General features: G+C 46.5%; 1 protein-coding gene across 2 annotated transcripts in view; it reads right to left on the bottom strand.

Moving 5' to 3' along the window:
- Window positions 1-825: 825 nt before the first annotated feature.
- The window catches only part of LOC146692314 (plasminogen-like), a 31,004-nt gene continuing 9,353 nt past the window's right edge, over window positions 826-22,476 (bottom strand). For both annotated transcript variants that reach the window (XM_085432404.1, XM_085432403.1), the window contains exons 3-12: window positions 11,596-11,702; window positions 11,172-11,286; window positions 10,948-11,087; window positions 10,569-10,683; window positions 10,345-10,484; window positions 9,964-10,078; window positions 9,740-9,879; window positions 4,659-4,773; window positions 4,435-4,574; window positions 826-1,713 (exon numbers count right to left, since the gene is read on the bottom strand). In XM_085432404.1, coding sequence (XP_085288530.1) covers window positions 1,709-1,713; window positions 4,435-4,574; window positions 4,659-4,773; window positions 9,740-9,879; window positions 9,964-10,078; window positions 10,345-10,484; window positions 10,569-10,683; window positions 10,948-11,087; window positions 11,172-11,286; window positions 11,596-11,702 — 1,132 coding nt within the window. In that variant the 3' untranslated portion in view covers window positions 826-1,708. The remainder of the gene's footprint in view (window positions 1,714-4,434; window positions 4,575-4,658; window positions 4,774-9,739; window positions 9,880-9,963; window positions 10,079-10,344; window positions 10,485-10,568; window positions 10,684-10,947; window positions 11,088-11,171; window positions 11,287-11,595; window positions 11,703-22,476) is intronic.

Here is a 22,476-nt window from a genome sequence, read left to right as displayed (position 1 = left end):
AAGGAAGCAAAGGGGTAGGGGAGACGGTAAAAGAAGACACTGCGAAAATCCGTTTGATCACCCGTCAAAAGAAGAAAAGAGAAAACAAACAGCACAACATGATAGAGACAACAACCTAGATACATGTAAGTAACAGTAAATACTAAATATTGAATGTTACTAAGTGGCACGGAGGACCGACAGTGCACAATATGCTTTAAGTTAGCAGCCAAGGAAGATAGGTTTGTGTATGTGAGCGCCTGTGTGTACACCTGTATGCGTGAGCGCGTTTAAGTTTAAAAGGTTTCTCCATCTGGGGGTGTGAGGGAAAATCTAAACTTAAACTAGGAAACTATAAATAAGACTTTCACTATGACTTGACAAAATTAAACTGGATGTGGGGTAGGTAACACAGACGATGCAACAATGAACAAAGGGAGACGGAGGACTTTGTTACGACTGTTGTCGTAATGTTGTCTCATATGTAAATCTGAGTGTACAGGTTAGTGATGGGTCGGTCGTGAATGAAATGGCTCTTAGAGCCGGGTCCTTATTAGGAGCCATGGGTTTTTTCCTCTTTCTCTTGCTCTCTCGCTCTCTCACTTTTTTTTTTTTTGCTTCATGCTGCACGTTAGCCTTGTGTTTGGGCTGAGCAGAGACGGGAGACACAAACAGAGCCTTGTGTTTGTGCCCGAGGGGACAGGGGCGGTAGTTACATCGCAACAGCAGTAGCACACGAAAAGACCAGGAGGGAGAGAGAGAGAATGACAGAAACAACAAGAGACAACATCATTACATTAGAAAGTTATGTTAAGGAAAATGAGTGACACCAAGAAAAGAAGAAAAATCTGTAACCATTTCAATTTTATTGAAAATAGAAATGCTTTTCTGAATAGTTGCTGGGATGCTTAGAACTCAAAATTCACTGCTTTAAATAGTTTATTTTGATGCACATGCTGTTTTCTTTTGCAAAGAAAGCAGTCTCCATTGTTGACATACCATCACCTGATGTCCAGTAACATCATATCATCATTCCTTTCTCTGGCTTTTTCATAATGTAAAACAAAGTTTACACTTTAAATTGACTTACATTACATTTTCTTCTCTTCTATCTTGTACTTAATTTGTCACTAATTCCAACACAGATAAACATTCAGCCACATATGAATACACTTTAAGTTAACATTAAGTTTTTGCTATTTTAGTTCACATACATTTGTCATTAGTTCAATCCCACATGAACATCCATTTCAACGTGCTCGTTCTTATTCATTTTCTTAGGAACACTTTTCCTACATTTCTCTTCAAAACTCAGTTTTTGTCAATCACCAAATATTATAATATAACATAATAAATAGAATATTTTTTAAATCAGAACATCTTGTATAAAGTGTGATTTTCTGATTTTGTTTAACTTGTATTTTTCTTCTCTGGCAGAATTTGTGATTTTCATGCACTACTTAATGTGTATCCATACTTAATAAAAAATACTTTATAAAAACGTTCATGTCAGAGCAGAACAACGTATACATGTTAAGACATCCTCAACAACCGCATTACGGATGATAGCTTTTAGTTGGCTTTGATGGTTGCATTGATCCAGTCCACAAACTTAGAAACTTGAGTGTAAACACTGGCCGTCCTGCCCAACGTACATCACTCAGTCCATGTTGCGACACCCTGAAGGTCAAATCTGTTCTGCTCATAACAAACCGGAGGACCACCTCTGTCACCCTACAGGTAGGAAACACAAAATAGATATTAGATAGTGGATACTTTACTATTTTACTCACACAGCTGTTTTTGACTGATGCTAAAAGCAAGCTAAGAAAGTGTCAGAGTCTGCGTGTGGAGAGAGGAGAGCGGACCCAAATGCAGACAAAATGAAGCGTGGAACATAACTAGATTTTAACGAAAAGGGAGCTGTTCATTGTGGCTGTTAGAAAGGTGCAAAACAAACCTAAAGTGGAAAAACCAAACATAAACATGAAAACCTGGTGTGGAAGGGTGGATACCTGGAAACAGGGCGTGAACACAACAGACAACCTAACAATGGATGCATGACAACAGATCACATAAATACTAGGGGTGCAACGATACACAAAATTCACGGTTCGGTTCGATACTTTGGTGTCACGGTTCGATATTTTTTCAATACAAAATAAAATGTTCATGCCTTTTTAATTTGTCATTTATTAAAATTATAAATATATATATTTTAACTCAAAAGTACAGTTTTTAAATTTAACCCTAACCCTTGTGCGTGTTTTTTATTTTGACAGCGAATGCGCACCTGCGGACCACTTATGTGCAGCCCTGGTTATTTAGCTCGTCATATTGTAGCCACAGAAATTCTTTTGTCCATGAAACCATAAAGCTGCACTTTCTTTTTGCCTTATAGTCTGATTTGTCATAACTTTTCCGTTTTGCGGTAAGCTTTTCTTTGGCTGTCACTTCTTCACCCTGACCTGTCTTATTTGGCTCAGCAGAACTGAAATATATATCCTGCTGCTTTTACAGACGCACTCACATAAGCTCAGCGATTCTCTGCGCGATCAACCTCTCACATGTTTAAGCTGCGGGAGATTTCACTTGTCATGTTTGCATAGTAAGCTAACGATTGATAAGACGATGTCAGAGGAATTGGCGCACAAATTATCATCACTCACCAATCAGTACTGTCGCTCTCTATACACAGTTCACGCGATTGCAAAGTGAAAGCAAAAAAACAAGCGCAAATTCAAACGCGATTTCAATATGTCACATATTGACAGTGGCTCACCGATGCCAATGACATAATTACCCAGCTACATTTCCGAAAGAATGCAAAAGCATTGACATATATTTTTCCTTCCTACAATAGCCGGACGGGCAGGGAAGAGATAGATTTTGGTAGCCCGACTGGAAAAATCGCTAGCCCCGGGACGTCGGGCTAGCGATTTTGCGAGCCCTGTATCTGATTGAGAAATCACTCATCTTTGGAAAAGAGAGTTTATTACAGAGAAATGGCTCTTTCCAAAATAAAAGCTATACTATCCGCTTCTTCTGGGCTATATTCTCAGCAGCATATTAAACATATCAGGTCCCCATAAGGAGACTCATGTGCTAACGGCTGTCTAAATGACTCGGGTAAAGTTTGTAGCATGCATGCTTGTTGTTTTTGTCTTTGCACTAGGATGATGTCGGCGTAAATGTGCAGTCATATTCGTTGTGTTCCCACTAGTGCTTTCAGGTTAACCTCGTTAAAATGACCTTAACGCCACAACACGGCAAATCTCCGTTAACGAGCTACCCCTGATAGCCCCGTGCATGGGGCTAGACGGCCAACACGTTAACGAGCTAACTGCGCTAACACACTAGCTCCCACCCATGTAATTGAGCATTGCGTGGCACATCCAACATACTGTTTTACTTTAGTCCATGACGCGCTTACCTTCAGGGTCATACGTCACATGAAAACCAAAATAATTCCAAACGCCAGATCTGAATGAGGGTGGGGGAGGTTCAATTTGCCATGTTGCAAGGAGAGCTTAACTTCTGTCTCGCTAGCTTGCCCTGCGCTCTTCCTTCTGACTATGCTGTCTTTGTGGAGCGCTCAGTGGATCTGCGCTCGACAGTGCAGCCTAGGCGGAGTAGTCGAACGCAGATTCACTGAGCGCTCCACACAGACAGCATCGTCAGAAGGAAAGTTGATAAAATAAATTACAAATGTTGTATTGTTCGATACATATGCGTACCGAACCGAAAGTGCTGTATCGAACGGTTCAATATCGATACGAATATCGTTGTACCCCTAATAAATACACACAAGGGTGACAAGGCAAATGGAAACACACGGGGAACACAGCTGAAACAGATGAACATGACGCCACAGGGGAAGAAAAATTAAACAAATTAGACTGTCAAAATAGAAAATACAGAGGTGCAGACTTAAGACACACGACCTTGACATGACATCAGGGAACAGGAGATGGGACACGGGTATAAGAAACAAATACAGAACATGACAGCGAGGGGGAGACAAGGAATGAGATACAAGGGGAAACGTAAACGAGGAGGAGACAAGACTGGGCACACGGGAAAGAGAGGGAACGAGAGCAACGCAAAGGGAGACAAAGGCATCACAGAGACGCACAAAGGGCGACGGGGACTTAAACACAGGGGACATGACAGACTCCCACACTAAAGACATGAAATTACAATCATCATAATGAGGAATAGTGGTGGGTCCGTCGCGAACGAAATGGCTCTTAGAGCCGGTTCTTTGACGTGAACGATGCGAGCTATATTTCTTTTGAGATTATTTACAAGGATAGAAACGGTTAAACTTTGGAGAAGAAAGAGAGGGATTGTTTGGCCATTGGTTCAGAAAAACACAAGAGTAGTAAAGAGAAAAGAAATGTATGCATATGGGTTGTTGACAACGGCCATAATTAAATGAATTATGAATCCTACCAGAGCAACTAGGTACGTTGCAGTGCTCCCAGCGGGCATTAGGATCCGTAGTGTAACACCACGGTCCATTGCTGTCCCCATCAGGGTTTCTGCAGAAGTTGGAGTAAAGCTCTGCTTGTGGGTGGCTCTGCGGCGTGAAACTGCAGCAGAAACATTAAGAACAAATCTCACAAAGGCATAAAAGGATATGAAATGATGATGCAAAATCAAATGCAAACACATACTTTGGCCTGTGTGGGTAGCTTGAGTCCCATCTTTGACAGATCTTTCCTGAGTTTGTTCTGGACTTTGTTCCTCTATAATCTCTTCCTATTCCATTTACACACTCAAGAAGATAGTCTAGAAAAGAAAAGAAAAGAAAAGAAATAGATTGACTGATGTTTATCACAAATTTCTTAATGTAAATTATTTATCTGATCTGAGTTCTGTGATGTTTTATGAAACTAAATTAAATTACAGCAGTGTTTAACTTTCAGGTGAAGCTGTTTTCAGTGGTGGAGATTCTTCCTCTGTTATTCTCACCACTGCAGACCATACAGTGGTCTCTGGCCTGCTGTAGAGGAGGGGTAGCACAGTGAGCTCGCAGGAGCGGCACGGGGGTGTGTTTGAAACAGGTATGCTGGGTCAGGTTAAATGACACTGCTATCTTTTGGGGGTTTTCCAGTGACAGTGGAGCAGAAGGACGTGTGTGTGGCAGCAGCCTTGGAGAGACTGTTCCAGCGTGCAGAGCACCAAAACAACAGCATCTGCTGCCCACAGATAATAAAAGATAACAGAGTAAACTGCCAACTGTGTGTGTGCGTGGGGTCCTTACCACAGTGGTGCTGAAATCTTGGTGCTATGTCGGACCCCCAGTCACTCTGCCCGCTCCAGATTGTGGGCCAGGTGATGTCTGCACAGCAGGCGGCTGCGCAGGAGGAGCAGCTGGGGGTATTGCGGGACCACTTGGAGTGGGACACCGCTGTACTGGAGCGGCTGATGGGGGCTGCAGCTGTGCCAGCGTGTCATCCCCCCCGCCCCCACGCTGTCAGTGGCACTTCACCGGATGGTACCGTTGGTTAGGGCTGCACGATTAATCATTAGAAAATCGCGATCTCGATTCATACTTATGTGCGATCTCATTTCCAAATGACAACGATTTAAAATATTTTTTTAAAAAGACGACGACGACGATTGTACCGCATTTTGGTCCGGGACGTAATCTGCATGAAAACAAGCGCTCTCTCTTCCTGCTCAACAAATGACAAGGGCGGAGCCTTATACCACGTGATACAGAAGCTGTGCCGTGTGATGCTAAAATTAGCAGGGAAAAAAACAACGGAGAGCACGTCAGGGATGATGAGAAAGTGACAGTAGAAAATCCGTCCCGGTCAACCACCCAAACATCAATAACGGGAACCTTATACAGCGCTTCCCTATACACGTCGAACTCCCGCAGGCACAAAGAAATTACGGGGGCTATCACTTATCACCTGACCAAACATATGGCTCCCATCAACACTGTGCAAAACGAGGGATTTAGGAAAATGATCAACACCCTAGACAAATGCTACACAGTGCCGTCCCGCAACTATTTTTTCTATTGTTGCACTACCTGCTCTATACACGCAGTGTCGAGCAACGGTGGAGACGGAATTTCAAGCAGTACAACATTTTGCAGCAACAACAAAACGTGAGACATTTGTTGTTTTTATGTTTATTTATTGTTTTTATGTTCAGTCTCAACTGTTACGAAGTTGATGTGCAGTTAATAAGTGCAATAAATATTTATACTGGAAAAGAAAATCGTGAGAGAATCGTGATCTCAATTCTACCGTTGGTATTTATAGAGACTTTTCACGCCACAATGCTGGGGTGCTGCTGTCCGGAGGAAGAGTGGGCACCACGGCTGTTGCCTCTGTTGTCGGGTGAAGCCCAGACAGCTGCCCTGAGCCTGCCTCCGGCGTCCCATGGAGTGTATTAAGATGTCTGTCAGGCGGAATTGGATCACCTTGGTCTTTCCCCGGAGGATTACCAGCAGCAGTTCCACGCTGGTCAGATGCCGGGAGGGGAGCGGCTGATAGCATGGGCAAGGCAGCTCGAAGACGAGGCGAGGTGGCTGTGTCCAGGGCGCATGCAGGAAGACGCCCGTATGCTGGACTTGGTGGTCATGGAGCAATTTGTGAAGGGGTTGCCCGACGCCACCACACATTGGGATCGCTACCACAGCCCCATCGATCAGAACGTGGCAGTCAAACTGGTGGAGGACCATCTGGCCACTGGCCAGGAGTACACGCATCTGAGCAGCCAGCCTACAGGATGCCGGCGACATTGAAGAAGGGACCTCAGCATGGACAGGACGGAGTGAGCACCGGTGTGGAGCCCCAAGAACCTGTTTGCACCCCTGCTTCCTGCCAGAGACCCAGAAATGTTCGTCGCCACCTCTGAGCCATGGGCGGCTGAACAGACCCTGGGGCCGGAGTGCTGAAAGTGCGGGTGGCTGGGGTACCTACGGCGGGAGTGTCCGTTGATGGAGGTGGGCCAGGTGTTCCGCTTCGCTGGGGCTCCGGCCTTGGGGGCTGCACCCAGACCCTCGTCCACTGAAGCTTGGTTTGCCCCGGCTCATTGTTGGAGGCGGAGTGGGTGCATGGGGATGTTCACAGGTATTCCATAGTACTGCTGCTGCTAAAATTCCGGGGCAAAATGCATAGGGAAAAGGCTGCGGTTAGCCCGCGCCTGTCGCGTCCCCTGATTTTGGGTACAAATTGGCTGGGGTTTCATAGCTTGTTGGAGCAGTACATGGGGATGCGATTATGACTGGTAGATGCGTGTAATGTCTGCATGGTGCTCAGTGGTGACGCGGGATCGTCCGATGCTGACTTTTGTGGGGAAGAAGAAGTGGGTCCTTCTACGGAGGTCCTTCTGTCTTCTGTGTCATGCCCTATGGAAGATTTTCCACTGGAGCAGTCTTGTGATGACACCCTACACTCAGCCTATGACCAAGTGATAGATATTGATGGTCACCTGGTGTGCCCTGAAGCCATGCAGACTTACCCGCACTTCCAATTGCGGAACAGTAGGCTGTATTGAGTGAGTTGCGACACTCACACTAACGAAATACACACCCAGTTGTTGGTGCCACGGAGCCGGCTGAAAATGATTTCCCGGGCGGCTTATTGCAACCCCATGGCAGGGCACATGGGATGCAAGAAAACTCAGGAACAAGTAATGGCCCGATTTTATTGGCTGGGCAGACGTGCGCCGATGGTGCGTGTCATGCCCGGATTGCCAGATGGTGAGCCAGCCAGCCGTTCCAAAAGCGCTTTTGCATCCATTACCCTTAAGGGAGGTCCCATTCGAACGCATTGGTGTGGACCTCATTGGGCCATTCCACCAGAGTGCACGCGGCTATCACTTTGTATTAGCTCTGGTGGACTATGAAACGTGATACCCGGAAGCAGTGCCGCTGCGCACCATTTCTGTAAAGAGCCTGGCTCAGGCACTGTTTCAGGTCATCTCCCGAGTTGGTATTCCGAAAGAAATACTGACTGACCAGGGCACGTCGTTCTTGTCTCGCATACTCAAAGAGCTGTATGAATTACAGGGCATTAAATCCGTTTGGACCAGCATCTACCACCCTCAGACTGATGTGGAGCGGCTGAATAAGACTTTGAAGTCCATGATTCGTAAGTTCATTCATGAGGTTGAACACAATTGGGATCGCTAGTTAGACCCTCTGTTGTTTGCAGTGCGGGGAGTTCCCCAGGCCTCCACGGGATTTTTTACCTTTGAATTACTGTACGGCAGGAAGCCGCAGGCAGGAGAAAAGTCCGAGCCCCGCAAAAAATGAAATTCAGTACGTGCTGGACTGCTAAAACCGCTTCTCCGGTGAGCCTGGTTAAGGAAAGAGATGAGTTGAGGCCGGAGGTACCAAATTCCACTACTCCTGCCTCCCTTCATTGTGATAACTATCTCACACAGGCCCAGAGAGCAGTTGATGCTGCATTGCAACAGCCTGGTGCAGCCTGGCATATGGTGTGTTCATGGCCCTACAGGCTACCCGAACATAAAAATTGTTCAGAGGTAATTGCTTAGATGCTAAAGCTGGGAGTTTTAGAAGAATTATGATATAGCCCCATCGTTCTTGTGGTGACAAAAGACGGGTCTATATGGTTCTGTGTTGACTATCGCAAGGTGAATGAGGTGTCACAGTTTGATGCTTACCCCATGCCCCGGGTCGACGAGCTCCTGGACCGGTTAGGCAATGCCTGTTTCTTCACGACGCTGGATTTGACTGAGGGCTACTGGCAAATTCCCTTTTCTGGAGAGTCCAGGGAAAAGACGGCTTTCTCTACTCCATACGGGTTGTACCAGTACCTTCCAGCTCCTCATGGACTGGGTGCTGAGACCACACACTGCGAATGCTGCCGCCCACTTGGATGATGTTATCATCTTCAGGTACACCTGGACGAAGCATGTGCAGCGGGTGGCCGCGGTCCTGGAGTTCCTGAGACATGCGGGGCTCACAGCCAACCCGAAGAAGAGTGCGGTTGGACAGAGGGAGGTAGAAGTATGTGGGGTACCACTTGGGGGGCGGGCAGGTTCGTCCTCAGGTGGAGAAGACAGCAGCGATCGCATCCTGCCTGCGCCCCTAGACCAAAATGGAGGTGAGACGGTTCCTGGGGCTGGCCGGCTATTATGGCCAATTTGTGCCAGGGTTTGCGGACCTGACCAGCCCCTTGATCGAAAGAGTGCCTCAGATCTGGTCCAGTGGACAGGGCAGTGCCAGGCAGCGTTTGTGTGGGTGAAACAGGCTCTCTGTGGGGAGCTGCTGCTATACACACTTAATTTCTCTCTCCCTTTTCTCCTGCAGACAGATGCCTCAAACAGAGGGCTGGGGGCCGTTTTGTCCCAGCAGGTCGGGGGAGTCGACCGACCGGTTGGTACATCATCTGGAAGCTAATGGACCGAGAAACCTGGTACAGCACTGTGGGAAGGGAGTGCCTAGCGATCGGGTGGGCGGTTGACTCCCTTCATTACCAGCTCCCGGGATGCCCATTCACCCTCTGCTCAGACCATGCCCTGCTGCAGTGGCTCCACTGCATGAAGGATGCCAACGCCCAGATTACCCAGTGGTATCTGGCCTTGCAGCCTTTTAAGTTCAGTTTTTCAGAACATTGTGTAGTGCCTATATTTCACATATTAGCTACATTAAATACCAAACCAAATGGCAATTGTTGAAAGAGAAATGGCTGCTAGAGGACAATTAGACATGTATGTCAGCTGAACAAAACAAAACAAACACAATAACATGTATGAATCTTACCAAAGCAGCTGGGTACGTTGCAGTGCTCCCAGCGGGTGTTAGGATCAGTAGTGTAACACCACGGTCCATTTCTGTCCCCATCAGGGTTTCTGCAGAAGTTGGACTCTAGATCTGCTTGTGGGTGGCTCTGCGGCATGAAACTGCAGCAGAAACATTATGAAACGTTTTAACAAAGGCATAAAAGGATATGAAGTGATGATGTAAAATCAAAGGCAAACACATACTTTGGCCTGTGTGGGTAGCTTGAGTCCCATCTTTGACAGATCTTTCCTGAGTTTGTTCTGGACTTTGTTCCTCTGTAATCTCTTCCTATTCCATTTACACACTCCAGAAGATATGCTAGAAAAGAAAAGAAAAGAAAATCACTAGAAATAGATTTATTGATGTTTATCACAAATTTCATAATATAAATTATTTATCCGGTGCGAGTTCTGTGATGTTTTATGAAACTAAATTAAATTACAGCAGTGTTTAACTTTCAGGTGAAGCTGTTTTCAGTGGTGGAGATTTTTCCTCTGTAATTCTCATTATTTCAGACCAGCCATTCCTCTGTGAAGGAAAACACTGATTTATCTCAAATATCATGGCCATGCATTATAACTTACCAAAGCAGCTGGGTACGTTGCAGTACTCCCAGCGGGTGTTAGGATCAGTAGTGTAACACCACGGTCCATTGCTGTCCCCATCAGGGTTTCTGCAGAAGTTGGAGTAAAGCTCTGCTTGTGGGTGGCTCTGCGGCTTGAAACTGCAGCAGAAACATTTCGAAAAACTTTCACTAAGACATAAAAGGATATGAAATGATGATGCAAAATCAAATGCAAACACATACTTTGGCCTGTGTGGGTAGCTTGAGTCCCATCTTTGACAGATCTTTCCTGAGTTTGTTCTGGACTTTGTTCCTCTGTAATCTCTTCCTATTCCATTTACACACTCCAGAAGATATGCTAAAAGAAAAGAAAAGAAAATCACTAGAAATAGATTTATTGATGTTTATCACAAATTTCATAATATAAATTATTTATCCGGTGCGAGTTCTGTGATGTTTTATGAAACTAAATTAAATTACAGCAGTGTTTAACTTTCAGGTGAAGCTGTTTTCAGTGGTGGAGATTTTTCCTCTGTAATTCTCATTATTTCAGACCAGCCATTCCTCTGTGAAGGAAAACACTGATTTATCTCAAATATCATGGCCATGCATTATAACTTACCAAAGCAGCTGGGTACGTTGCAGTACTCCCAGCGGGTGTTAGGATCAGTAGTGTAACACCACGGTCCATTGCTGTCCCCATCAGGGTTTCTGCAGAAGTTGGAGTAAAGCTCTGCTTGTGGGTGGCTCTGCGGCTTGAAACTGCAGCAGAAACATTTCGAAAAACTTTCACTAAGACATAAAAGGATATGAAATGATGATGCAAAATCAAATGCAAACACATACTTTGGCCTGTGTGGGTAGCTTGAGTCCCATCTTTGACAGATCTTTCCTGAGTTTGTTCTGGACTTTGTTCCCCTGTAATCTCTTCCTATTCCATTTAAACACTCCAGAAGATATGCTAAAAGAAAAGGAAAGAAAAGACTAGAAATAGATTTATTGATGTTTATCACACATTTCCTATAGTAAATAATTTATCTGATCCGAGTTCTGTGATGTTTTACAAAACTAAATTAAGCTGTTTATAGACACAGTACCTCACTCATCATGACACATATGCTAAACATTAACTACAATGTCAACAAAAAACATTGGAAACAAAAAACATGTAAACTAGAAAAGACTGGCCACTGTAGCCGACAGAAAGGACAGCATGAAAACATAGGCTTTAGTGTTTGTATTATTCATAGAGAAAAATGAGGATCGTTACCATTTCTTTCATATAAAGCTATGGTGCTTCTGCGAAAGACACTGTCTGTTTTGGAGTTTACCGCTGCTGTCCAACACTCTTGGTCCTTTTCATTATAGATAAAAGACCTGTGTGTAAAAAAAAAAAGAAAAGAAAAATTAAAAAATTGTTGATTCCTTTCTTGAAAGGTGCTATACAAATCTAAGTTATCTACACATTAGGTTTTGAGGTGGCCAATGGAACAACGCATACATGGACAAGGGTTGATAATTTGGTATTAATAGAAAGCTACTATGCCAGCTAACCCACTAAAAGAGATAAAATCAAATCACTTTTATTGTTATAACACATGTGTGCAAGTTTAACAAACAACAGTAGTGTGCAAAATATAAGAGACAGGATGCAAGCCAAATATAACAGGAATGTGAAAATTATGAGAATAAATATATGTATAAATATAAGAATGTATGCACATTAATTAATATTTATACCACACATATATATATATATATATATATATATATATTTATATATATGTGTGTGTGTGTGTGTATTAGGGGTGCAACAATACTAGTATCGATATTGAACCGTTCGATACGGTGCTTACAGTACAGTACAGTGCTCGGTATGCATATGTATCGAAAAATACAACATTTTTTATTTATTTTATCAACTTTTTTTCTGACGATGCTGTCTGTGTTGAGCGCTCAGTGGATCTGCGTTCGACTACTCCGCCTAGGCTGCACTGTCGAGTGCAGATCCACTGAGCGCAGCGCAAGCTAGCAAGACAAAAGCAAAGCTCGTTGCAACATGGCAACTCCCTCAACGCTACCTGAAATTGAACCTCCCCCACCCTCATTCAGATCTGGCGTTTGGAACTATCTTGGTTTTCATGTGAAGCATGACCCTGATGGACAAAAGTAAAACAGTATGTTGGATGTGCCACGCAATGCTCAATTACATTGGTGGGAACTAGTGCGTTAGCGCAGTTAGCTTGTTAACATGTTGACGCCGTCCAGCCCCAAGCACGGGGCGATCCGCGGTAACTCGTTAACAGAGATTTGCCGCGTTATGGCGTTAATGTAATTTTAACGAGATTAACACTGACAGCACTAGTGGGATCACAACGAATGGACAACGAACACAACGACTGCACATTTATGCTGACATCATCCTAGTGCAAAGACAAGTAGAAGCAGACAAAAACAACAAGCACGCATGCTACAAACTTTATCATTTAGACAGCCGTTAGCACATGATTCTCCTTATGGGGACCTGATATGTTTAATATGCTGCTGAGAATATAGCCCAGAAGAAGCGTATAGTATAGCTTTTATTTTGGAAAGAGCCATTTCTCTGTAATAAACTCTTTTTTCCAAAGATGAGTGATTCCTCGATCAGATAGATTTATTTTTTTTATTTTGTTGTTTCGGCAACATTAAATTTGAAAACTGTACTTTTGAGTTAAAATATATATTTATAATTGTAATAAATGATAAATTAAAAAGGCATGAACATTTTTTTGTATCGAAAAAATATCGAACCGTGTCACCAAAGTATCGAACCGAACCGTGAATTTTGTGTATCGTTGTACCCCTAATATATATATATATATATATATATATATATATATATATATATATATATATATATATATATATATATATATATATTATATATATACACCACTCGCCTAGCTTGGGATTCACCGCACCTAGTGCTCCGATTACCACGGGCACCACCGTTACCTTCACCCTCCACATCCTCTCGAGCTCTTCTCTGAGCCCTTGGTATTTCTCCAGCTTCTCGTGTTCCTTCTTCCTCATATTGCTGTCATTCGGAACCGCTACATCGATCACTACAGCCGTCTTCTTCTGTTTGTCTACCACCACTATGTCCGGTTGGTTAGCCACCACCATTTTGTCCGTCTGTATCTGGAAGTCCCACAGGATCTTAGCTCGGTCATTCTCCACCACCCTTGGGGGCATCTCCCATTTTGACCTCGGGACTTCCAGGTTATACTCGGCACAGATGTTCCTGTACACTATGCCGGCCACTTGGTTATGGCGTTCCATGTATGCCTTGCCTGCTAGCATCTTGCACCCTGCTGTTATGTGCTGGATTGTCTCTGGGGCATCTTTACACAGCCTGCACCTGGGGTCTTGCCTGGTGTGATAGACCCCAGCCTCTATGGATCTTGTCCTCAGAGCTTGTTCTTGTGCTGTCATGATTAGTGCCTCTGTGCTGTCTTTCAGTCCAGCTTTGTCCAGCCACTGGTAGGATTTCTGGATATCAGCCACCTCCTCTATCTGCCGGTGGTACATACCGTGCAGGGGCCTGTCCTTCCATGATGGCTCCTCGTCTCCCTCCTCTTTCTTGGGTTTCTGCTGCCTGAGGTATTCACTGAGCACTCGGTCAGTTGGGGTCATCTTCCCAATGTATTCTTGGATGTTCATTGTCTCATCCTGGACTGTGGTGCTGACACTCACCAGTCCCCGGCCCCCTTCCTTCCGCTTAGCGTACAGCCTCAGGGTGCTGGACTTGGGGTGAAACCCTCCATGCATGGTAAGGAGCTTTCTTGTCTTTATATCAGTGGCTTATATCTCCTCCTTTGGCCAGCCTATTACCCCAGCAGGGTACCTGATCACGGGCAGGGCATACGTGTTGATGGCCTGGATCTTGTTCTTACCATTCAGCTGACTCCTCAGGACTTGCCTGACCCTCTGCAGGTACTTGGTGGTTGCAGCTTTTCTAGCAGCCTCTTCATGGTTCCCATTCGCCTGCAGGATCCCCAGGTACTTGTAACTGTCCTCTATGTCTGCAATGTTGCCTTCTGGTAGTTCAATCCCCTCAGTTCTGACTACCTTCCCTCTCTTTGTTACCATCAGACTACACTTCTCCAGTCCGAACGACATTCCAATGTCATTGCTGTATAGCCTGGTAGTGTGGATCAGTGAATCGATGTCTCGTTCACTCTTGGCATACAGCTTGATGTCATCCATGTACAGGAGGTGGCTGACAACTGCTCCGTTCCGTAGTCGGTATCCGTAGCCAGTCTTGTTAATGATCTCACTGAGGGGGTTCAGGCCTATGCAGAACAGCAGTGGGGACAGAGCATCTCCTTGGTAGATCCCGCACTTGATGGTGACTTGTGCTATGGGCTTGGAGTTGGCCTCTAATGTTGTACGCCACATCCCCATTGAGTTCCTGATGAAGGCTCTTAGGGTCCCATTGATCTTGTACAATTCTAGGCATTCCAGTATCCAGCTGTGGGGCATTGAGTCATAGGCCTTCTTGTAATCAATCCAGGCAGTGCACAGGTTGGTCAGTCTGGTCTTGCAGTCTCGGCTGACTGTTCTGTCTACCAGTAGTTGGTGTTTTGCACCTCTGGTATTCTTGCCAATTCCTTTCTGTGTCCCGCTCATGTATTGACCCATGTGCCTGTTCATCTTAGCCGATATGATGCCTGACAGGAGCTTCCATGTAGGGCTGGGACAACGCGTCGACGTAATCGATTACGTCGACGCAAAAAATACGTCGACGTAAAAAAATCTGCGTCGATGCGTCGTGACTTTCAAAAAAAGACATGGCGGCAGCGAGTAGCGGAATCATGAGTGAGGCAGTTGCAGTCAACTTAAATCACTCCACCTGAACACGCAGTTCTACAGTATGGGGATATTTTAACAGAAAAGGAAGTGATTCAGTCGTTTGCCGGCTTTGTGAGGTGGAAATGGCCTATCATAAAAGCACGACGGCTATGCACCAGCACCTCAAACGACTGCATCCAGGAGCAGCTTCTGTAAAGGACAAACCACCGTAAGTTTTCAACTTTTTTACTAACGCTAGTTTTTACCCGTTAATTCATCCACACACCCCCCCACGTAGACGTACACTCACTTATAGACACAGAGATAAACACCCAACCTCCGTAAATGCAAAACTCATTTAAGCTGCTTAGCAGTAACATATAGCAGCTGCTGTTTAGTTGTTCTCTTTCATAGCATTCGTTTCGTGTCTCACTATGGGAACGCCTCCTGCGTGACCTCATCAGAAGCTCAAATACCATTACGCCAGCCCTTACAGGCTGGCTAGGTGACGCCCATGTCAGGAGGGGCCAGTGCCTCCCTATATAATAGGCTGACATAGCGTCAGATGTCATTCAAAAACCTCTTCTCGCTTCTCACAGAAGTCTGTAGACAACTGTGCTATTGGGTGCTAAAGCTAAACTGTCCACAGATTCGAGTGAACAACTCGGTCGCCGGGCGCTTTGTTCCCAGCTGTTCAGTTGTCCACTAGCATACAAGCAGTAGCAATACTGTTCTGTAGCTAGTGCTGGTGCCAAGTAGCAATACTTTCACCCAGGGAAGTAGCAATACTTTCCGAAAGCGAAGTAGCAACACTTTGCTAATAAAGGTACCCCTAGCTTCACCATCAGGTAGCAATACCCTTCGACGCTAGCGGTTTTACACATTAGGCAGCAATACCTGTAGAAAAGTAACAACACCTTTCAACCCACGTTAGCGAGGAATAGCAATATTCTCCGCACTCAGTGTCAGTCTCGCTAACGTGCGCAACCCTCTAGCTAACCATGGCTACAACGGCCAACGAAGTTGCAAAACTTTGTCCTTGCGGCAAGAAGATTTCTGCCTGGGATACACACCCCGTGTGTGCGGCATGCCTGGGTTTATCTCACGCTCAGGCTGCCCTGACACCTGCACACGACTGTATCCACTGCGCGGCTTTCCCACGCAAACTACTCCGCCGCAGGTTAGCTCGCCAGGCTAACCTGTCGGGTGGCGACCCTTTGCTGTGTGAGGCTGCTGCGGCGCAAGGAGAAACTGAGATGCCCGATGATTTGGCCGCAACGCCAGGGCCGAGCTGGGCAGAGGCAGACCCTCAGCCCATCGCGACCGCTTTCCCGTCGCTGGAGGCACACGGAGATCGTGTGTTTTTCCGCGATGCTGGAGTCACCTGGGGAGGAGATGCTAACGAGGACGGAGATGAATCGGCTGACTCGGAGCTCCTGCTGTCTGACGACGGCGAGGAGGAAGATTCCACCTCCTTGGCTAGCATCAGCTGGGCTGCAAAGCCCTAGGCTACCGGCGAGGTTGAAAAACCGACACCGCCGTCTCCCCTGGATCTCGACATGCAGGACATGCAAGCGCGCAGCCGCTAGGCTCAACATCCCGTGGCCCGCCATACAAACAGAGGTTGTAAAGTCTCGTTTTGACGGTAAGAAATTGCCGAAGGCGAAAAAGACGGGGAAGCATGTGTTGCCTGTTTTCCCTGAGCTACTCGATGAGATAGCGGTGACGTGGAAAGCAAAACCTTGCAGCGAGAAACACCCCATCGTGGGGAGCTCCCTGCTGGATTGTGAGGGGATGGAGTCTATCGGCCTCCGCCGAATGCCACAAGTGGAGCCGTTGGTGGCGAGCCATCTTCACCCGAAGACGTCTCTGTCCTCATCGGCCCCATCTCTCCCCTCCAAAGCAGACCGCTTCCAGTCTAGCCTTACAGATAAGTGCTAAAAGGCAGTGACTCTGTCAGTAAGAGCCCACAATGCCTCTTCTATGCTAATGGCTTACCAAGCTGAGCTAGAAGAGGACATGACAGCTAACACAGATACCACAGTGTGCGAAGAAATCTGCGTTATAACTGAACACGTCCTCCGCCTCTACAAGGTAGCCATACAGGCTACTGGGAGAGCCATGGGCCTCATGGTTCTTCAGGAGCGAGCACGCTGGCTCGGGCTCACCAACCTGACGACTAAGGAAAAAGAGGAACTCCTCGACACCCCTGTCGTCCCTCACGGTCTCTTCGGTGCAGCTGTTACATCCATGCAGAAGAGATGTGAGGAGAAAAAGAGAGATGATGAGGCTCTGAAACTCTGCCTGCCGAGGAGGGCCCAGCACGCCACCCCAGCAGCGCCAGTCATTCGCGCAGGCAGCGTCTCGCCCGGTCCCCGCTTTCAGGATTCCCAAAGTGCCTAAGACGCAAGCAGCCCCCCAGGCTGCCGGGGCCCCTAAGAATCCATGGACTTGGAAGCAGTCTCCCCAGGCCAGACCTCAAGCGGCCCCTCCTCCTCCCCCCGCTGCCGCGATCGTGAGGAGGAAGAAGCGGCCGGCCTGACAGCCTCTCCTCTAGGCGGGAGCGAACCCAGTTTCCCCCTTTCATGGGCCACCCTCCCGCCTCCCAGCTCCGTTCCAGAGCAAGTTCAACGGGACATGTTCCACACAGAGTGCTTGACTCGGGCCGGCGTTCCTGTCACCGGACCCGCCAGAGGGAAAGAGAGCCAAAGTTCGCAGTGTTGTTTCACGAGCACTTCTCTCATGCATTCTGTATTAAAAAAGCCCCGACACGCGCATCCAGGCAGTTTGCCGAGGGCGCTGTCGAGTGTTGCAAAACACATGAGAAAATCAAACATGCTGAAAAACGGAGCACTGTCTGCCATAACGCAGCCCGTGGAGACTCGCGTTTCCACGGCTGTGATGATGCAGATGGGCCCGTCACCTCGCTCGCCTGTGACAGAGGTGACGGGACGCCAAAATGGCGTATGTTTCGCGCTGCGACCACAAGGGGGTGCCAAAACGCCATATTCGGTGGAGTGGCCAGTGAGCCCTCTGTCTCTCCACATGAAGAACTGGGCCACCTGCACTCAGTCAGCATGGGTGCTGAGGACATTGAAAAAGGGCTACAGGCTGCAATTCAGTGTCGCTCCACCACAATTCAAAGAAATTGTTTACTCTCGTGCTCCGGGCGAGTCTGCCAGTTTTCTCCTGGAGGAAATTTCCACCTTGAGAGACAAAGGAGCTATAAGAATTGTCCCTCCCGAGGAAATGCACAGCGGATTTTATTCGAGGTATTTCCTTGTGCCAAAGAAAGGGGGGAGGGGGATGAGAGCCATTCTGGATCTCCGTGCCCTGAACCGGCATTTGAGGACATACAAGTTCAGGATGTTGACGCACGCCTCGCTGCTACGGTTTGTACGAGCGGGCGACTGGTTCACATCAATCGACCTGAGGGATGCTTATTTCCACATCCCCATATATCCCCCACACCGAAAGTATCTGAGATTTGCTTTCCAGGGGATGGCATACGAGTTTGTAGTCCTGCCTTTTGGTCTCTCACTGAGCCCAAGGGTGTTTGTGAAATGCACCGAGGCAGCAGTGGCCCCGCTCAGGAAAAAGGGCATTCAGGTGGCCACGTACATCGACGATTGGCTGGTGGCAGCCCCAACCCGCCAGGGAGCAACTTGTCACACAAATGCTCTCATACAGGGGTCCCCCAAGTTACACACGCTGGCACACAGACTGATAGTCTGGAGCAGTGTTCACTTGCTGTCACTGAGAGCAACTCACGTGCCGGGGATCTTGAACTTTGGAGCAGATCTTCTCTCCAGGGGCAACCCGCTGTATGGGGACTGGAAGCTTCACCCGGAGGTGGTGAAGCAGATCTGGCTGCGATTCGGTCTGGCGACCGTGGACGTTTATGCATCCAGGGAGAATGCTCAGTGTCCCCTGTTTTACTCGCTGAACGATCAGAGAGCTCCACTCGGGGTGGATGCTCTAGCTCACGAGTGGCCGAGAACCCTCCTCTATGCTTTTCCCCCAGTGGCCCTCATTTCTCCAACTCTGGCCAGAGTGAGGGAGAGAAGTCACTATATGATCCTGATAGCCCCGCACTGGCCAGGGAAACACTGGCTGGCGGAGATTTTTCAGCAGCTGTGCGGCCCACCTTGGCTGTTACCACTACGCAGAGACCTCCTGTCTCAGGCACGGGGGGAAATATTCCACCCCCACCCAGAGAGGCTGGCTCTGTGGGCTTGGCCCGTGAGTGGTTTAACCTGAACACGGTGGGGCTCCCTCATAGTGTTATCGACACTATTCAGTGTTCTAGAGCATCGTCTACTCGGACGCTATATGAGCATAAGTGGCGTGTGTTTGAAAGCTGGTGCTTAGAATCACAGGCCATCCATTTTCAGTGCTCTGTGGCTGTGATTCTGTCATTTCTTCAGGCCCTGATTGATACGGGTAAAGCCTTCTCCACCATCAAGGTGTATTTGGCAGCAATTTCAGCCTGCCATATTGGTTTTGAGGGAAAGACTGTTGGCCAGCATCCCTTAATATGCCGTTTCATGAAGGGTGCACGGCGTAAACTGCCTACGTCTAGGCCATTGGCTCCATCGTGGGACCTTCCCACAGTATTGGCTGCGCTCTCCTGTTGCCCATTTGAACCCCTGGAACAGGTTGAGTTGAAATTTCTGTCCTTTTAATTGCTTTAGCTTCTGCTAAACGTGTGGGAGAGATACACGCTCTCTCAGTGCATCAGTCATGCATTCAGTTCTCCTCGGATAATACGAGGGTCTGTATGCGGCTCAACCCTGCCTTTGTCCCGAAGGTTGTCGGCACATGTTCCCCTAAAGAACTGCCGGCCTTTTGCCCACCACCTTTCTCCTCAGAGGAGCAACAGCGGCTGCATACCTTGTGTCCAGTCCGTGCTCTGCGCATTTACATGGACCGAACCCAGAGTGTCAGACAAAGTGACCAGCTGTTCGTGTCCTGGGCTAAACCACATATGGGAAAGCCTGTGTCTAAACAGCGCCTCTCCCATTGGATAGTAGGAGCAATTGCCTTGGCCTATACTAGCAGGGGCCTTCAGCCCCCTGCTGGCTTACGTGCGCATTCCACTAGAGGTCTGGCGACCTCATGGGCTCTCTTTAGGGGAGTTTCTATTCAGGAGGTGTGTGCAGCTGCATGCTGGACCTCACCTCATACATTTGCTAGGTTTTACAGGTTAGATGTGACAGCACCTAACCTAGCACATTCAGTCCTCAGTGCAGGTTCTTCCCGGGTGGGGGCCTCTCCCCTGTGAAGTGCTGTTGGGGACAGTTGTCTTCTTAACAGGCATGTCTGGCAATCCGGGAGTCAGTATTTCTCCCATAGTGAGACACGAAACGAATGCTATGAAAGAGAACTTAAGGTTATGTATATAACCCCGGTTCTCTGAGTAGCATGAGTGAGTGTCTCACCAGACCGCCCTCCTTGCTATGGAAGCGAGGAAGTGGTGGGCTTGTTTTGAATGACATCTGACGCTATGTCAGCCTATTATATAGGGAGGCACTGGCCCCTCCTGACATGGGCGTCACCTAGCCAGCCTGTAAGGGCTGGCGTAATGGTATTTGAGCTTCTGATGAGGTCACGCAGGAGGCGTTCCCATAGTGAGACACTCACTCATGCTACTCAGAGAACCGGGGTTATATACATAACCTTAAGTTATTGTTTTTTTGGTTTGTGGCCCATGCTGGCAAAATGAGTCGGAATGCATGCAGGCTGATTATCAGAATCGGCGAAAGACAAAAATGTGAGACAGCGAATTGGCCGCAGGAGAAATGTTAACAAGGATAATGCACCACCTGCTAAACGTAGCCGTCGTGGACACTATTACAACATTGTTAAAGTGCTTGCAAAAGCAAAATGACAATGAACTCTTGATTTGTCAAATTTAATGTGTTTCATCCTATTTGAACGCTGTTTTTATACATAATGCTTCTCCAGCTTGATCTTATAGGTCAAAGTTATGCCATCTAATGACTAGAAAGCAGTGCACCAGTAAAGGTGCCATCAGTTATGGCTGTTTAAACGTTATCTATTTTGCTATTATGCTTTCCATATAATTATTTAGTAATTATTCGAATTCATCTGTGTGCTGTGTGTGATTTATGATTTCAGGAACAAACAGAAAAGTCTGGAGGACTACTGTCAGAGAAGAAGTACACCATGCACCCCCCAGGAGGTGGCTGTACTTACTGAGAGCGTCTTATCTATGATTTTAAAAGACAAGAGACCACTTGCTGTGGGTGAGGGATTCAAAGAAATGCTGACCACTTTCCAACCAGGTTACACTCTGCCGTCTAAGCGTCATTTTACAAGCATGATGGAGAGAAAGTATGAAACTTCAGTGGAGAAACTAAGGAATGAACTAAAAAAAGCCACATCCAAAATCTCCCTTACCACTGATGCTTGGACAAGTCTGGTCACAGAGTCCTACTTAGGGGTAACTTGTCATTTCATTATTTGTTCAAAGACGCCATTGCTGCTGTTTGTATATTATTAATTTTTTGCTATGATTTCCTTTGTTATATTTGTTTTGCAAAACATTACATTTTTTGTTAAAAACAGAAGATTGTAGTACAATGTTATTGTGGATTTTGTTTTGTGAATGAAGAGCACTTTTTGGCAGAAAGCAAAGTGAATGTTACATTTTGTTTGTTTAAAGACACCATTGTTGCTATTTATTTGAAATGTTTTGTTAACTTTTCCTTAATTTTATATATGTTTGCACATTTCATTTCTTGTTAAATGCTATCTCTATTGTATTGATTGTACGACCTCTACAACTTTATTTTGCAATTTTTTTTTTATTAAAAGGTCTTCAAATGAATAAATTTGTGTTTTTCATTTATATACATAAATTAGTAAATGTGAAATTGCTATACAAGTCAAATAATGGGGAAAAAAATCGTTAATCGAATCGAATCGAAATCGAATTGGATTGAAAAATGAATCGTTAGATTAATCGATGCATCGAAAAATTAATCGCTAGATTCATCGATTAGGAAAATAATCGTTTTGCCCAGCCCTACTTCCATGTAGTACTGAGGCAGGTTATTGGTCGGTAGTTGGAGGGGACCGGTCCCTTCTCGGGGTCCTTGGGGATCAGGACCGTCCGACCTTCGGTTAGTCATTCCGGGTGTCTCTCGTTAACTAGCAGCTGGTTCATTTGTGCTGCCAGACGCTCGTGGAGTGCAGTCAGCTTCTTTAGCCAGTAGGCGTTGTTAAGGTTCACATAATTGAGGAAGGAGAGTACAAACAACCAGGTCCAGAAGATCTTGGTCAAACAATT

This window comes from Copadichromis virginalis, linkage group LG15 (assembly GCF_057382275.1).
Source record: "Copadichromis virginalis isolate Kocher_CV1m ecotype Utaka linkage group LG15, C_Virginalis_male_GT1.1, whole genome shotgun sequence".
Taxonomy (NCBI): domain Eukaryota; kingdom Metazoa; phylum Chordata; class Actinopteri; order Cichliformes; family Cichlidae; genus Copadichromis; species Copadichromis virginalis.
This window is presented reverse-complemented; position numbering and strand designations above follow the sequence as displayed.